Genomic DNA, 13,595 nt, shown 5'->3' with positions numbered 1-13,595 from the left:
TTCAGCCGTTAGTTTAAAGTTTAAATGGTTTGTGAGAAGCACCGTACCGTAAATGTTTGTGAATACTATTATTAAAAATGGCATTATGAGCGTTTGCGTTTTCTTAGGAAAAGGGCATGTTCATTTAGAAATCAATCCGATGGTAGTAATTTTTAAAGATGTTTCACTTTGCATGTTTCCTTGATTTGTCAATAATTTATCTTCATTTGTATTATTATGTCGTGTGTTTTTGTGATATCTCGTGTGAAATTATTCATAATTGCTCATGGACTAATTCTGAAATAAAGTATGGGGTTGGACAAACATAGAACGGACACGCAATGAAAGATACTGGATACGACTCTTCTGGGTGTGGGACCTAAAGGCCAAAACAACAACTACAGCAACAACCACTGCGGATGACCACAAAAGCGTTCACCCTGAATGTGCATATACAATCGATAAAAGCGGATATAGTCTTTATTTAACGGCTAGCTAGTATGAAGATGAGAACTCCCTCCCAGATCGTGTTCATCTGCTCGTTTTTCGTAGTCTGTCACAGTAAGTATTGAAGTACTAAAACGTAGTGTCCTTTTTGCTGTATCAGTTGAGTTTTCCAAGTCCATAAAACTGACCAGGAATACTATATTTTTCTGAACAATGATAAAATGTTATATAATTCAGATGTTAGCACCTTTGGTTCTGCCTATAGTTAAATTGGCTTTCAATTATGATATCACCGAGTTCAATACCATTTTTACAATTCGGGCTACACCATTTTTACAATTCGGGCTATAACAATTTTACCATTTGGGCTATACATTCTGATGCTAATTTACAGAATACTTTCAACTGGGTTATCTAAAGCCATTTTCCTGGTCTATATCCTTTTCACAAAGAATGATTATTACCTTGTTTCTGATTTACTGAATGTTGTTTTTATGATATGTTTCGTTAACTGATTTCAATATTGATGAAATGTTTTGTCATTCATTCAAAACATTTTCAAAGATTCCACCGTAAAGCTTAAAGCTTTGTCATCTATTTTCGCTACATTTCATCCTTTTAATTAAACTAAATAGTTTCGCCAGCTGTATTTCTCCTTCCAAAGGATCGTATTGTGGTCTAGCTGGATTTGTTTCTTAGCAGTTTGTCCCAACCATAGCTATTTCTTGATTCTTTGAACTGATTGCTGAACAATTTCTAAATTAAGTCTGAACTTTCTTTTTACTTCATACAGTTTCATCTGAAGTTTCTTTTCTAATTCTCACTTTATTTATAATATTTATATTCCCTAAAGCACACGTATATATTGTTGGGCATTTGCCCTCTTCAATATATTAGGTACTGTTCTTAATCGCTTAATCTTGTCCAGATTTCTGTTTTCCTATACTTTAATTTTGCTAGATATGTATGTATGACTTTTTCAACATATTCTCCTTCTTGTCTTGTATGCAGCAAATGAAAAAGCCGTGCTCCTTATATTCCATTAAAACGCTTGTATAAATAGACGATCATCAATAGTATATTGGTGTCCTGTAGACTTATCATTTAATTCATCAATATTTACAACAGAGAGTGTGAGTTAATTGTTTTTGTTCTGTTCTTTGAATCTTTAACTTTCGTCGCATACTCGTTATCATTTAATAGACTGTCTAAGTTTCCAGAATCCTTATCCGTGCGTAAAGTTATTTAGTTGTGTTTTAAGACTGGCGATCTACTAATTGGACCTGTAACATGATGCTATCTTTATTTCATTTATTAAGTTTATTAGACATTCACAAAAAAGGTAAACTACACAATTCGTAATGACGATGACACAACATAACAGGTACGGTAACGGAGGCCTCATTTCAGATACATATACACCATTTGATAAGTTCTGCAAGTGCATATATATATATATATATATATATATATATATATATATATATATATATATATATATATATACGAACACAAATATAATGTTTGGAATGCATATGTGTAAGCATTTTCAAAAAGAACAGTACAACGCTTCTCACGCGAGAAAAAGAAACTTATTTCATCAGATCAGATAAACTGATGATAGATATAAATGCTCATAAATCGCAACATTCTTTCTTGATACTAATACACTACAATCACACATGGATACACCATTTTATAATCATTGTTTTGTATTTACTTGGTTCTTTTATTCAGAAATTAAACTGTAAATCCATTTGATCCTGGAGATTTACCATATTTCATCGCTTTTATAAAATTAAGTATTTCAGTTAGCTGTATTTCTCCTTCCAACAGTCAGATTCCTGATTAGCTCGTTTTGTGACAGACATAATCAGAGCAGTTTGTTTAAATCAACATCTAAACTATTTCTGGATTGAAGATTACTGTACAAATTTCTAATTTCAATCAAAATTTCCTTTTGCTCTGATACAATTTCCTCTGAAGTATCTATTCTAATAATCGCTTATTGTAATAAAATTTCATTTCTCTAAGGCACACAAACACAAGTACAACCTTGTCGTTTATCCTTTCGTACATTTTGGATATGATTTTTTTCTTTTACTTTGATTTCTCTAATTATGTATTTAAGACCTTTTCTAACCAATAGATTTCGTTAAGTGGATTTCTTGTTCACATGTTATCCCTTTCCTGTTGTCTTATATGTAGCAAATCAATTAGTTGTGTCTCGTTATTCAATTAATACACTTCTATAAATATATGATTATCAATAGTATACAGGATATCTGGTAGACTTAGGTCGTATAATTCATTAATACTTACAACATGTAGTGTTAGTTGTTAGTATTCTGTTATTCGAATCTTTCACTTTCGTTGCATAATCATTATCTTTTAATAGACTTTCGTTAAATTTCCATAATCCTCATTCGTGCGTAACGTTTTTCAGCTGTGTTTTAAGAATGGCGATCGACTAAGCATACCTGTAGCCTGATGTAATTTTAATTTAGTGATTTTGTATTTGATAATTATCGATGAGTTGTTGGCTTTATGGTAGTTGAATTTGTATTCTGTTTGTTTTGTTTGATCTAATCTCTGATATTTGTTGCTGCTCGTTTTGGTTGGTGTTTATAACTGGTGCATATATAACGTTCTTGTATTATTATTGCCTCATCTTTTCGTTCTCGTTTTTGTTGTATGTTTGTTTGTACTGTTGGAGTTGTAATTATTAGAGCGGTATGTGTGTGTGTGTGTGTGTGTGTGTGTGTGATTTGGATTTTTCACGTAACTTTAAACAAAATTCAGTCATATCGCTACGATGTCTGCAGTGTGGCAGTTTATAATGATGACTAGCACTGGGGCATCATGACGCAGGCATGTAGCATGATGTCCCACCCGGTCACATTGTCCTATCACTAGGCCGACCAGTCCTAACACTAACTCTTAATGATGAGCGTAATGCGAGGCAGCTGTTAGTACCTTCTTATAAGTCTTTGGTCGAACTCGGGGATCGAACCCATGACTTCCCGCATCCTAGGCGATAGCTCTAACTACTGGGCCACCGGAGTGGTTTTCTATAACGGGTTTTGATGACTGTGCAAATGACAATATCTGTTTAAGTGTACCGGTCATGCCGGTGAAAGTTTGCTCCAGTTTTCAAAATTGTCCTCCACCGTTCGGTGTTTTCTCTTTTGACGTCACGTGGCACGATTCCATTTCGGTTTCTTCAGCTCTACTATCTACACTTGCTTTTCCTTTGGTGGTGCCAGGGTTTCATCATCAGAGTTTGGTTCTTTGATTGTTTGAACCCCCTCTGATTACTTTTCATCTATATCTTTCTTTGTGTTTCAATATTTCTTTGTTTGTCTTTTTGTGTTGTGTTCTCTTTGATTCCCTTTAATTTCATGTCGCCGGGTAGTGAATTCACTTTGCCCTAGCCAATGTTCGCAACGGTATGGTTATCACATTTTGATCACGTGTTGTCCACCTCCATGTTATATATAATCTACTCAGATCATGCGGATTTGGATTGTTGATAAAGTTTGTCCACCTCCATGTTATAGCCAATTCACATAATACAAATTTGGATTGTTTTTCTTATATCAACTTCATAAGATTTTGCTTGTTGTTTGGTAAAGGCTGCAGTTATGCAATTATTCGCCCCAAATCCAGTCTTGTCACATCTAGGGCATGGACTTTGGTGTTTACAGCTTACATGCCATGGGTTTAAAAGAAAGTCGATCGCGTAGAGGAATGTGGGAAGTTTCTTTGCAACTGTTGTGTCTACAGTGACTACATCTACATATATTTATTTTAATTTGAGTTCGTCAGTAAGTATCCCTAAGGTTAAGCCTGTGATATAAACTTCGGCCACCTTTCTATTCCTCTATGGGGTAGCATTCGCCACTTCTGTCCGATTATCTGTGGCTCCATAAATTCATTTTGGAGCAAGACTGTATCTCCCTTACCATGCAGCTCATACTTCCCCTCGAGTTGCAAGTGCACTGAAAATTTCCGCTACTCGGTGGAGTTCTTCCATCTGTACATATTAAAAATGTTAAGGGTTGATTTTCTTAGCGCTATCAGAAACCACAACCCTATTCACTACCAACCCCAGGTTTTAAATTCTGTATTGCAAAGAGGTACTAAAAAGACGTTAGAAAAGAAAAGAACAATAAGTTGCAGAAAATATGATAAAGAAAGAAATATTTTAAATTAACCGCTTTCCAGCACGGGATGTTCGTGAAAGTACTATATATAAAAAATGCGATGCAAAATGATTAAGTTGAAGAACTGGCTTTCATTGAGTGACATGAAAATGCATTTGATATACTGTGTGAGAAAAGCGAAATATACCAGTACGGTCATATAAGTATAGACATATTTCCTTTTTATAAATATAGACATTTCCTTTTATAGTGTCAATGCAACAGACACACTTTTGAAATTATATATATATATATATATATACTCATCGTTGTTTTAATACTCGCTGAAGTGGATGTCCTTTATGTAATCTGGCTTTATATTACCGTATTCCGATATGGATTGACCATCTGTATGAACAAGCAAGCAAACAGTAAAGTATACTAGATCTTATCCTGTGCGTTTGACCAGTTATGAGAAATCTCTTATTTTGTTATTCGGGAACCTGGCCGTATCCGAAGAACATAAACACAAAATCAAACTCAAAGATACTGTAGGTTATCAAAATGTAAACACACTTCGTCCGCTTCTCGAAATTAAATTTTAATAAAGATTGTATGTTAATAAAAGAAGTTGCATATTATCCATTGGGTAATATTTGTCTTTTCATATAATGCGTTATAAGAAATGTCTTTTTCACAGGGAAAAGCGATCAAATTATGTACTTCGCTTTAATGTTACTAGTATGAGTCAATCATTTTGTACATTATTCTAAACCAATAAACCACGATGCGAAATATTTGTAGTACAGGTCCATGGCTAATGTTAAGTTGACATTCAAATGGTTTTCTTTAAAAAATTCAAAGATATACATAAAACATATATAGGGTAAAAAGCCGAAGTACGTAACCTTCCTTGGCATTTTGTTTACTATCAACATACAATTATCTTCATCTTAGTCTCTACGATTTCTCAGTGTTTATTGCTAAGATGTAGTGAAAAAAATACCACTGTGTCCGCAAAAATTTACTGTTATATACTGTTACGTATATCTATATTGTATGTTCAATTTATTTCTTCTGATTTTATATTGTAAGGGTCATTTTGTAAATTACATATTAAATAGTGAAATTTTGCACTTTAAGATAGTGTAATGTTCTTTGTAAACATGTTGATTTGAAAATTCTGTGGTTTACATGATTTCTGATTGATAGCTACTAAAATGTCACTGCAGGACCTGATCTTGTTTATAATTTAAATGTTCTGGAAATTATCGTATGATCCTCGTTATGGTTCTGTTATTGCGTCTTGATTATTTTAATATAAAGTAGTAATACATATAACTAATTATTCATTTCTTAAACATCTGTATTGTAATCAGTCATTTAATTGTTTTGATTAATTAATTTAGAGGATTTGTTTATTTCAATTATTCATTGAATGATTGTTGTGAATCCATTTAAAGTCACTTTGGATTACGTCATGGTGATACATCAAAACTGTTGACACATTATCATATTCAAGGCTACTGGTCAGCACATTCAAGTTTGGACTTAATTCGGAAAACCACTCGAATTCATTGAAAATACCCTACACTTTTGGACTTGTGATATAACTTTTAGGATTATTTGTGATCTAATTTTTAAAAAAAAATGAATTCCTTTAAAAGGTTCACTTTTATATTCAAGGGAAGGAAATAAATTATTTGCTAAATTTTACAAAACTGGTTAGTTTCTCTTATCTAGTTTAAGTCCATAGCGCCATGACAGTTAAACAGACGTTTATTCTCCGCATTATGAAGTCATTCAGATTAATATGATCATTATATATAATTTGATATAGTCGCTCCATCATCCAGGTCGCTGTTTTCTTTTATTTCAGGTTTCTTTTCATTTAGTGTCTGCTACGACGAAATCGGATGCTTCCGAAACACAAAACCTTTCCATAACGCTTTACTGCTCCTACCTCAGTCACCTTCTGATATAGATGTCAGCTTCAAGCTCTTCACCCGTCGCAATAATGACACTCCTCAGTTTCTGACGACTGATGTGGATGTCGTCCGGAGCTCAAATTTCGATAAATGCAACGATACCAAATTTATAATCCATGGTTATAAACATAGCACTTCAAATCCATGGGATATCAAGATGAAGGATGCAATCCTTACAAAGGCAAGCTAGTGTTTTCTATCTGTCTGTCTATATTTTCACTCTTTATGTACATATATATATGGATTGATTTATAAAAACAAGTTTTCTATGTGGACTCTGCAGTTACAGCCTTCGTATAGAAAATTATCTTTCGACACATTTCACTGGTCCAATCATTGATCGTTCTCACGGGTCAAGGACGGAGAAATCGAGCTAAACAACAGCTGCTATTGGTATTCATGAGTGAACTGAATTTATTTAATTTTTTTTACAAGATCTGGAAAATATGTTACATGGCAAGAGCTGTTAAACAAAGAAGGATAGCAAAATCAAATTTTTCTCTGAAAATATGTTTTCCAAAAATCATAATCGTTTGACTTACTAACGTGTTTCATACTGTTACATAGGGTGGCAAGGCAGCTTCTGAATCATTATCTTTTGCTTATTGCACAAATAGTATTAAAACGGGAAATAATAACCGTATTTCAGCGTAACATTTACTCCATAAAATCGTGTAGTCAAAAGGTATCAGTGATAATTTCTATAAACAGTACTAACATTCGAAATCTCCCATTATTCAATCAGGAAGATGTGAACGTCATTCTCGTTGACTGGGTTAAAGGTGCAAACAAAACAAACTATGCTCGGGCTGTGGCAAACGCACGTATAGTAGGGGCGCTACTGTCTCTATTGATGAAAACACTCGATACCGTAGCAAATGGAAACTACTTTGGGAGAATGCATCTTATTGGGCACAGTCTAGAAGCACATGTGGCTGGATATGCAGGGGAGAGAACACCTGGAACAGGAAGAATTACGGGTTGGTTTCATACTGCCTGAAATATTTGCGTGAATTCTACTTTAAATCCACTTATTTCTTTTATATTAAACATCAAGATGGAAAGCCGTAATGAGATTGATAAAATAACGAATAAAATGGGTTTATTTATTTATATATGTGAAAAATCCTTAAAACATGGCCCGGATATTTTTTCCAGAGAAATGTATGCCGCATGAATTATTGAGTTCATCGTACTGTTATCGTACGATATTATGTTTAATGGGTTACTCTTCCAAAATAATTCAAAAATATTATATACACAAATAATATTCCGCTGTAGTTTAGAATATATTTTGCTATTGCTATATCAATTTATCAATTTTGTATGATGAATAACGGATGACATTAATAACACTTAAATGCACCTTAAACGAGAAGGTTTACTATCATAAAGTGTTTAGTTGAATATCACCCTCTTCAGGCCTGGACGTTGCCGGAATACTATTTGAAGGTAAAGATCCGCTGGTTCGACTCGATCCGACTGACGCCACCTTCGTTGATGTCATACATACGAATGGGAATGGTAATTTCTGGATTTCTATATTTGGTTACACTTTATACTGACGGCATTTACTTTAGGATTCCAATTCTATTCTTATGTGAACTGTGTTAAATCAATCTAATAGCAGTGTTAGAAATACAAAAGTAGAAATGGAATGCGGAAGGTCTGGTTTTCATAACTTATTCGTGTGTTTGTAAATTCATTGTCTAATTTATTTATTTCTGTTATATAAGCAACTTACTCATCCCGTTGGTTTTCCTTGAACGTATAGGTTCCGGAATGAAATCTTCTGTGGGTCACGTGGATTTCTATCCAAATGGTGGACTAAATCAACCTGGATGCCAGGAAAAATATTCCAATCTGTTTGCGAAACTTATCACGGGTCAATTTGGACGTAAGAAATTTTCCTGCACACGAATGTATATATATATATATATATATATATATATATATATATATATATATATATATAATTCTCTTTTCTGCATTTTATATTATTAAGGACAGGGGACACTGGATAGCTTTTGAATGTCAACTTTTGAAATCTACATAAGTAGTGAAAGGGGTGAGATTAGCGTCAATGGGAATAAGCATTAAAAACACCCCATGGGTAAGATTAGCGTCAATGGAAATTTAACATTAACCACCCTGGGTAAGATTAGCGACAATGGAAATTTAACATGGGCAAAAAACCCTGGGTAAGATTAGCGTCAATGGAATTTAACATTGGAGAAAGGAAAAAAAGGAAATATTGAGATTAGCGTCAAAGGCATTCGAACAATGGAAAAAGAAATATCGATTCTAGGGACAAAGGCAATTGAACATGGGGAATAGAGTTTGGGTCTGTCTAGGGACAAGGGGAATTGAACATGGGAATAGAGTTTGGGTTTGTCTAGGGACAAAGGGGAATTGAACATGTTAGAAAAAAAAACTACTTTAAGGACAAGGGGAACTGAACATGGGATTTTTTTTTTTTTTTAAATTTTTTTTTATAAAGGGGTAGGCAATCGAAAGGCTATCTCTTTTCGAGAAATGTGGGTGGCCCTGAAAAGGGCCTTTGGGTTTCTTCTTCTTCTTCTTCTAACACTTCCACTTCTTCAACCATCTTCTCACTTTTGTCACTATTCCTGTCTTCTTTTTCTCCTTTTCTGGCATCCAGTCAGGATGACCTAGAACTCTAAACTTTTCCTGAACTTTTATCCAATTCTGATTCAACCTCTCAAACTCTGCCTGTTTCTTTTTGTTTTCCACATCTTTTCTTTCTTCCCTCCATTTCTCTTTAATCTTCTCTACTTCTTCCTCTATTACTTTTCTCATCAGATCTTCCCCTTTCTTCACCTTTTCCAATCCCCATTTTACATTCCTCCACTCTGTCCAGTACAATATTTTTTCTAGGAAGCACCGGACTTTGATGACATTATCCAGTGCTTCCTTCAAACTTCCCACTCTGAAGTAAGGTGGGTTAATGAAGCCTCTTGACTTATTGACTTCTTCTTCAATCATCCCTGCTATGATATCTCTTGCTGTCATTAGGCCTTGAACTTGACTCGTTACAAAGTCTTTCATATCTCCATGCCTCCATTCCTCTTCTATTCTTCCTACAACATATTCTACATCCATTATCCAGAAATAGATGTCTCTCAATAGATTAAATAGAACTGATACTTGAGTCATTTTGTCTCAGTTATTCCTTAGAATAGTTCCAACATCAAACTTTGTGGGTTCTTATAGTGAAAGCGCGGACGTGATGGAAAACATCCCCCTAAAAATATAAAATTGATCTTACCTAGATCATGACCTAACATCGCGCGGACGTGAAAGAAAACATCCTCTACTTTTCTCATTTCATGTAATATACTATGCACATAAGTGAAGCAACAATAAACTAACCCCAAATCTACTATTTACACACGCAAATCATTAAAACAAACCCAAATCTACTATCCACACAATCGTACGTGAGCGGTTACAAAACCCAAACTATACTCTCCACATACGCTAAGAAACAATAAACAAAATCCATAATCTACTATCCACACAATCGTACGTGAGCGGTTACATAACCCAAACTATACTCTCCACATACGCTAAGAAACAATAAACAAACCCAAATCTACTATCCACACAAACATACGTGAGCGGTTACAAACACACACACACACACACACACACACACAAGAAAAAAAGAGTCAGTGTTTATATTCACACTACTCCACCTACACACATTGGCAAATCGATTGTTATATCTTTTCTAGAGATTGGGGTAGCCCTGAAAAGGGCTGTTTTTTTTTTAACTCCAGATGCACCTACCTAATGCTGGCACCTTCCTGGTCTGGCACCACACACACATCTTCGACTCCAGTCTCCTTGCCAATTCACCCTTGTTGCTGTAAGCGCAGAGGCGGGTTGAGTGGCTTCACTATTCCAATCTTCTGTCTCTGGAATAGTGAATACTTCCCTTTCTCTTCTTCTATTTCTTATTCTAGGATGAATTGGCATCCTTACCTCCTGTTGTAAATGTGGTGTAGCTACAGGTTGGGGAGATGTTCTTGCCTTAGGTGTCACCTTGCACACAGGGTTCATCATAGGGTGACACCTGATCTCTCTCTTTCTTTCCTCCTCTTCTTTCATTTTTCTCTCTTCCTCCTCCTGTTCTATCCTGGCTTCTTCCACAAGGGCCTCCGCAGCCAGCTCGTTCAGGTATTCCAGGTGCATCTGGAGTTCAAAAAGTTTTTCATGTCTGCTACTCATTTTTATTGTTGATCAATCAACAAGGGTAGCTAGACTGTCCAGCGAGTTTCAATTTATAGTGAAAGCGTGGACGTGAAGGAAAACATCCCCCTAAAAACATAAAATTGATCTTAATTAAAATAATGACCAAACAACGCGCGGACCTAAAAGAAACACTCACTCACTTTTTTTATACTACCCATTCCTATTCTAAAAAAATTTTTCATTAATCACTTCAATAGACTATTCACATACGCAAAGCAATCCAATCCATCCCCCCAATCTACTCTCCCCACACCTCAAACAGCCAAAAAAACCATGATCTTAATCTACTATCCACACCAACGTACGTGAGATGTTACAAACACAAACACACAAACACATACCCTCACACTATAAAAAAGAGTTAGTGTTTATATTCACACTACTCTACCTACACACATTGGCAAATGGATGGTTATTTCTTTTCTAGAGTATTGGGGTAGCCCTGAAAAGGGCTGTTTTTTGGGGGGTTTTTTGTTTGCTATGGCAATCTTTTAGTTTCTAAGAATGCGATGTCCTCTGAGGATAGACTTTCTGGCGATAGGTCTGCTTCTTCGGAAAGAGAAGAAGAACTCTTTGGTGTCGATACGACAATCGACAAAGCCTCTCTCAGGTTCAGGTTCCTGCTGCTGTTGCTGCTGTTGTTGTTGTTGTTGCTGCTGTCTCTGAAGTCTGTACTTCTCTGTCCATTCTTCTTTCTCCCTGTTCACTTCTTCTCTGAAGAGCTCTTCTATCAAGCCTTCAGTGACTTTTAGCATTCTCACATTCTCTATCTCTTCTGGCTTCGGTATCAGACTGTGTCTGACCCTATGCAAATTCACGTAGGCTTCGTTTAGCTTAGCTAGTTTGGAGCACATCTTCGTAGGAGGATGAGTCGACAATGGATGGTTAGACTGGAAACAACCCGGTTCTTAAAGTCAAAGCGCGGACGTGAAGGAAAACATCCCTCTACGGTTTTCGAGCCGCAACGTTCAATGAGTGTCATGAGAGGGATAGTAAGAAGTCAAAGAGCATAAATCAACATTCTTATAGCCAAACAAACCACAAAGGCATTTTTTTCAAAACACAACATTTTTTATTCAAAATCACTTAACATGAACCAACAACTCTAACATTTTTTAACAATAATCCAACAATATAACATCAAACATTTTTTTCAAACGACAAACATTTTTTTCAATTTACACTCTACTTTAAAAAGGGTTGGCAAAGTTGTGAATGAAATCGTGATTTCCACTGTTGCAAGTCATTGAGTCATGGATGGACACTACGTTTCCTAGCTGAAGACAACAAAATAAGCATACTAGTCACAAAATCAACGATTTACTTTCTCATCGTTTCTAGAAAAATCACGATCAAAATAAGTCACTAAATGTTCTTTTGCTGATAATAAGTGATCAATTTCGATCTCGACTTTCTCTTTGAATTTGTCAAAGAGGGCTTTGATGTAATGGATGTTTCGAGTCGTTAATGGAGGACAGAAATGTTCACGCAAGTCTTTATACCACCAACGTAACACGTCTTTTTTAAACAGACTCCAAGCTTCGTCCAGATATTCGTTGAATTTTTCTTCTTGACTGATGTTTTGACATTCATAGTAATCATGCTTCATCCATGTCGTAATTGTGTCTGCCAGGTATGTAGCACAGTAGGAGACCAATTGCTGTTCTCGTTCTGGACATCTCGACTTGATCACGATGTCCTTTTCGTCTTTGTGTTGGGATTCTCCTTCCACGGTCTCCTCACATTCCATCTTCCAAGCTTCTCAACTAGGTAAAGAGGGAGAACAGTCTTTCATGGCTTCTAATAATCTTGAATGACTTCTCTCAAACTGTTGATTTCTATCGTATTATCGAATTCTGCATACAGGATGACGTTCACTGTCTTGTCCAGTGGTTCTGCAAACTGAAGTTCCACACGAATCTGGCCGGATTTTATAGGGTGAAAATGTCCCTCGTCGATGCCTTGGTCTGGAGTGAAATCGAAAGCCCACAAAGCATAGCCTCCTGCGTAATCTTCGTACGTAATGCCGTGACTGGTGTTGGTTCCTAACTGGTCGGTGGCTTCGTACAAGGACAAGTACGATCTCAAGTAATTCATCTTTGTGTCACTAAAGTCAGCTTCGAAAGGTCGGGTACACAAGGTCTTGCCATCGCGACTGACTTCGATTTTCTTCACCTTAAAGTGTTGAAAGTTGAAAGGATTTTTTTTTGAAGGCTCCGTTGAAGGCTTCATTCTCGACCATACCAAGGATTAAACGCTTGGGTAACTGTCCTTGGAACAGATGATCTTCGATCATGGAATGATGGCTAGCGGGAATGGTGAACGTTTTCACTTCCACCCTTCGTATGGGATACTTGGCGGTCGTTCTGCTCAACGTCTGACTGATGTCGTTTCCCACTTTGGGTAACACTTCCACGCCTCGTACGTAGAGTTTGGCCTCCTCGATTTTGCTTTTAGGATTGCCAGCATCAGTATCAACCAACAAATGGAAAGGGGCACTGCTACGATTCAGTCTCAAGCGAACATTGACCCCGTTCAGCAAATATTTCTCTTGCAACCACATGTCCAAATGCAAACGATCCATCAGTTCTCTTTCCATCTAGGATTTTGCTTCGTCTTTCCACAAAGCCGTCATTGTCTTTTTTTAATGTGTCAAACTCCTTCGCTTCGTCAGGTTCCCATAGCACACAAGCATTGAGATGAGTATTCTTGGCATCTATTCCGTACGTCAAGAGATTTTCCAGGTAGGCACGGTAAG

General features: G+C 36.0%; 2 protein-coding genes across 2 annotated transcripts in view; one reads left to right on the top strand and one right to left on the bottom strand.

Annotated features, from left to right (window-relative positions):
* LOC149806978 (uncharacterized) overlaps positions 1–13,595 on the bottom strand; it is a 252,067-nt gene that overhangs the window by 151,101 nt on the left and 87,371 nt on the right. The window lies entirely within an intron of this gene.
* Positions 1–13,595, top strand: part of LOC149806980 (pancreatic triacylglycerol lipase-like) — a 70,097-nt gene that overhangs the window by 22,494 nt on the left and 34,008 nt on the right. Inside the window, exons 6-9 of the mRNA XM_089951015.1 lie at positions 6,467–6,740; positions 7,305–7,539; positions 7,982–8,083; positions 8,334–8,456. Coding sequence (XP_089807141.1) covers positions 6,467–6,740; positions 7,305–7,539; positions 7,982–8,083; positions 8,334–8,456 — 734 coding nt within the window. The remainder of the gene's footprint in view (positions 1–6,466; positions 6,741–7,304; positions 7,540–7,981; positions 8,084–8,333; positions 8,457–13,595) is intronic.

This window comes from Sinohyriopsis cumingii, chromosome 1, assembly GCF_028554795.1.
Source record: "Sinohyriopsis cumingii isolate HCF-2022 chromosome 1, ASM2855479v2, whole genome shotgun sequence".
NCBI lineage: Eukaryota > Metazoa > Mollusca > Bivalvia > Unionida > Unionidae > Sinohyriopsis > Sinohyriopsis cumingii.
Note: the sequence above shows the minus strand (reverse complement) of the source record. Positions and strands in the feature narration are given on the sequence as shown.